This window comes from Onthophagus taurus, chromosome 1 (assembly GCF_036711975.1).
Source record: "Onthophagus taurus isolate NC chromosome 1, IU_Otau_3.0, whole genome shotgun sequence".
NCBI classification, from domain to species: domain Eukaryota; kingdom Metazoa; phylum Arthropoda; class Insecta; order Coleoptera; family Scarabaeidae; genus Onthophagus; species Onthophagus taurus.
The window spans coordinates 8,540,234-8,544,964 of NC_091966.1; the positions used below are offsets into that span (position 1 = coordinate 8,540,234).

The 4,731-nt window shown below is 38.3% G+C and overlaps 1 protein-coding gene across 1 annotated transcript; it reads left to right on the top strand.

The window, feature by feature from the left end:
* The first annotated feature begins 1,308 nt into the window (after positions 1-1,308).
* On the top strand, positions 1,309-3,176 carry LOC111414898 (putative autophagy-related protein 11). Its single transcript, XM_023046367.2, has 4 exons — positions 1,309-1,538; positions 1,848-2,193; positions 2,244-2,648; positions 2,765-3,176. The coding sequence occupies exons 1-4, from the start codon at positions 1,396-1,398 to the stop codon at positions 3,011-3,013; spliced, it is 1,143 nt and encodes a 380-aa protein (XP_022902135.1). The 5' UTR covers positions 1,309-1,395; the 3' UTR covers positions 3,014-3,176.
* Positions 3,177-4,731: the final 1,555 nt, after the last annotated feature.

Genomic DNA, 4,731 nt, shown 5'->3' on the forward strand with positions numbered 1-4,731 from the left:
TCAGTTTAAGCACTTTTCACAAACTGATTTTTCCTTGTGGTCTATCTATGTAGCCTAATGGCAGTATATAATTATACTGCTTCATCGTCTGGTGCTTCGTCACTCCTACTTCTGCTTCTCCTGTGATACTGAAGTACAGCTGTGTTTCCATTGCTTTGAAGGTCTTCCTATCGGTCTCTTTGTGTATGTTTGTCTCCATCTCTTGTACATTTTGGCTAATCCATTGTTGATACACCGGATCCATTTGACGATATCCGTGGTATTATTTTTCTCTTACGAGCCATTAGAGTATATCCGAATATTGTGCGTAGCGTTTTAGTTTCGATTGTTTTCTCTCAGCTGTGTCGACTCTTAGATTCGTCGCATACGTAAGGACGCTCCTTACGCACGTCTTGTAAATTTGGACATGCTTGCGATTGATAGATGTTTATTCCTCCATATTGGGTTGCAAAGTGTACCTGATATTCTTGTTGCTTTTATAGCTTTAGCCTTTAGATCTCCACACGCATTATTTGGTACTCCGAGACTATCGAATTGAAATACCTGCCTTTATAGTACAAGTTTTCATCTAATGGGTCGCGATCTTCATGTTTATCTCGTCACGTACTTCGTTGAATGCGTTTAGAAGCTTTTATAGCTTTTATAGTTGTCTGCTTAGCACACAATCTGTATTGTTGTTCTTCCCAGTGGATATCCGCCATTTACTTCATCTAGGTATATTTCAATAAAATAGCACTCAATCTTTACAATGACTTTTCTGGGAGGTTTCATATACACATACCCTTAACTTTTATTTTGTGAGTTATACTTCCTAAGTCGAAATAAGCTTTTTAAACTCCCGTTCAATATATAACTTTTAAATTTCGCTACATATATCTTAAGTTGGGTACATATTAAATTTTATTATATTACATCATATTATTCCTGTTAAGATTTATAGCTAAAGCAGTCTATGGAAGTACCTTGCTTCCGATTCATAAAATATTTAATAACTACGGTTACAGCCAACGCGATATTTTATTCATATGTATAATGGATTTCCCCGTTGAGGAAATACGTTTAAAAATCATGTCAGATATATGGTAATGCCTTAAAGTTATCCTCAAGCTACATCTTCCCCACTTGTCCTTTAAGATGGTTTTAAAAAATCTGTAACAAAACACCAGACTGTCATCGTTGTCCCAAAAAAGACGTTAATAAAATAAATAAGAAACTTTTATTTAATATTTGATTGATTTTACTTTAATATTTAACATCATAAACAGGGGCGAATTGTATTAATTGGTATCTAGGTTACGAAATTGTGTGAAATTTATAGAGAGTGACGTAACACTTTGTGTGATCCGTCTAAATCTATCAACACGGTCAACACCTGTCCGTCAACGGGAGAACGCCATGCCGCGAAATAATGGTCCAATCGAGCAGATCTCAATGCCACAAATGGTGGATACATCGGCTTTCCGCCAGTTCATCGACCTGGAAAATAACTCCAAATATTACATGATGCTCCTTAATGTTCGAGAAGCCGAACTCGAAAGGCAAGTTAATCTCCAAATATATCTTAACAAATTTTTTTAATGATTGATTATTTCTTGTAACGTTGAAAAAAAAGAATTTAAATTGAAAGTAAAACCAAACCTAGTTAGATAGATCAGTTTGTTACTGAGAGCACTCCACCTAACAAGCAATCGACAAAGCAAACCTTTCCGATTTAATTGATCCTGAACGGAACGAGTTTGATCCGAACTGATCCAATTATTTTTGTTATGTTGTACATGAATGTTCATCTAAGAAATCAATATTTTAAGAAATCAATATTTACTATAAGTGTTTTTAATTATTAACAGGTTGACGAAAGCATATGAAGACGTCCAGGTTACATTAAAATGTTGTTTAACGACAAATTCAAAATTAAAAGATCGTATAAAACTGCTCGAAGAAATGTCAACAGTATCCGCTAACAAACACCAGAAAGAAATCGAATCTTACAAGAAACAAATAAACAATAACAGTAAAAATATAGCGGATGTTAAATTGGACAATGAAGAACGTTTTCGTGAACTCGAAAGTGAATATAAAAGGGAAATACTTGAAAACGAAAAAAATTACGTCGATAAATTAAATAAACAAGAAATGGAATTCGACAAAAAATATAACGAAATAATGGTAAAATATCAACGGGAAGTAGTTCTGGTAAGATAACAATTTAAAATTTTTGAACGAAATTATCCTTTTATTTTTAGAATTCTAAATTAAAAAATGATTTGCAAACTTTAATGAACGTGAACGTAGTATTAAAAAGTAAAGTTCATCAAGTTCAATCTAAACATTCCGTTGAAACATCATCGTTGGAATCGGAAGTGAGTTTACTAAAAGATTACAATGATATTATCAAAGGGGACGTGGCGATTTTAAAATCCCGTTTAGACGGGGTATTAGATGAAAATGAAAAATTAAAACACATCGTAATCGAATGTCGAGACGAAATCAAACAAGATTCTATACGTTTCGAACAATTTAAACGTACGAATAACAAACTCAATCACGAATTGAATTTGTGCAAAAAACGAAATAAACGGATTAAATTCAAATTCGAGGATGAAGTTATGGCTAAAGCGAATATGAAGAATGAAATTGAAAAATTAAAGGTATTTGAGAATTGATATTATACCGACATCTATTGAGTAATGTTTTAAATTTAAACCGGAAGGAAATTAAAGGAATCGTATTGTGGAATTATAAAGAGATTTCCTTTTTTTTCTAGATTTTGGTAAATGCGAACCAAGCTCATGAACAATGTAATATTCCTGAACATGATAACTTTAATAATATAAAACGGCAAAACGAGGTGTTGCAAAAACTTGTAAAGAACATGAGGAGGGAGAGGAACAGCAGGGAAAGTGAGGATCTTCGTCAAGCAGAAGATCGCATCGAAAAGTTGGAAGATACGATTGAAAATTTTAAAAGGACCGATTTATTCGGTTACGTTTCGATGCATAATCAGGGTGCTTAGGAAAATAATGATAAAATTGTCTGTTGGGTTATTTCGGGAGTGTAGAATACCCTATCGCGAATAGTTTGTTAATTATTTTATTCGTGCGTATTGTGTTTGATGAAGGTGGTGTGTTCATAAATTGTGCATATTTTCTAATGAAAATAAATAATTTTATCCTAATTTTTCTGTTTTTATATTTGCCAATATCAATGTTAATTTTTATACGAGCCAACATATACAATATGTTATAAAATCCAATTGTGACAATGACATCATACAAAGTTTTTTCTGTAAATTCCCATAATCTTCCATTCTATATAAGCTTATGAAAAGTCTTCCACGCCCTAACTCTTAGTATTCCACATCGAACTCTCTCCATTAGCCAAATCTCCCCGTCAGCTCACATAGATCACTCAGTCTTCCAGATATGGAGTTCTTCTGCTTTAACCCAATTATCCCGTCTTTAAGCATCTTTATACACTGTTGGAAATAATTCACGAGCACACCCTGTATAATCTGAACGCGTGTGTCTAGCGTAATAAAATTTGGTACGGAAGTAGTACTAAAGTAGTGTAACTTACTCTTACATGGAGAGCGGCACAACTCTGCTGGGAGGAGAAACATCAAGAGCGAGAGTATCCCCCGTGAGCTTCGCGTACCATCGCTACACGACGTGGCATGGAGTCAATAAGTCGCTGTATTGTAGCAAGAGGGATGGCCAACCATGCCACCTCAACTCGCCTCCATAGCTCCTCAACGTTAGCCGAGGAAGCCGGATAACGTAGAAGTCTCCGACCAGTCATTTCCCAAACATGTTTGATCGGATTCAGATGCGGAAACCGAGCTAGCCATGGAAGCATTCGTATACGGTGCTATTCCACAAAGGTCTGTACAACACGCCCGATGTGCTGTCCTACGTTGTCGTGCATGTATAGCAGACCTGGGAGCCGCCGAACGTAGGGAAGCACAACGGACGGTAGCACCTCATCTACGTATCGTTGACCCGTCATGGTCTGCTATACACGCAGCAGACGTGTACGTCCACCATGTGTAATAGCACCCCAAACCATAATGCTCGGTTGTCGGTGGATAGGGCATTCTTGCACGCACTGCTCGAGTAGACGATCACCACGTCTCCGACGAACTAAAATTCGCGCATCACCGATGCTCAATTCGAATCTTGATTCGTCGGAAAACAAAATGTCCCTCTACTCGGCAACCCACTAATGCCTAGCGTTGACCCATTCGTGACGTATGCTGCGGTGCTCGGATGTTACTGGAATCCGCTGTTTCGCACGACGCACGCGCAGTCCACTATCTACCAAACGCCGCCGTACAGTTCGCGTAGTGAGTGCACCTTCCCCTGCCGGTGGCCAAACAGCTCCAAGTTGCCTTGAGGAGGACTCACACAACGCTAAAGCGCTGAGCACAAGAGCGCGATCCTCGTGTGCTGGGGTCACGCAGAGCCCTCCCGGTCGCGGCTGAAGGTACCTACGTCCTACCTCAGACCATTCTCGCCATACCCGTTGCACTGCCGATAACGACCGGTCGAGACGACGCGCAATTTCACGGAACGATACACCCTCAATGTGCATACCCTCAAACATTCCTCGCTCAAACTCGCTTAAGTAACGCGATCGCCCATCCATTGCGCACAGAGTACGATAACAATGTGGTTCCTCACACCACACTAAAAACGACCGGTATTTTCCATCCACTTCGGTCTCCATAGCGAC

Bases quoted from the DNA above. Each gene is read 5' to 3' on its own strand.
- LOC111414898 (XM_023046367.2), top strand. From the start codon at position 1,396: ATGCCGCGAAATAATGGTCCAATCGAGCAGATCTCAATGCCACAAATG. The intron at 1,539-1,847 runs GCAAGTTAATCT...AATTATTAACAG, and splicing joins CGAGAAGCCGAACTCGAAAG to GTTGACGAAAGCATATGAAG. The intron at 2,649-2,764 runs GTATTTGAGAAT...TTTTTTTTCTAG, and splicing joins ATGAAATTGAAAAATTAAAG to ATTTTGGTAAATGCGAACCA.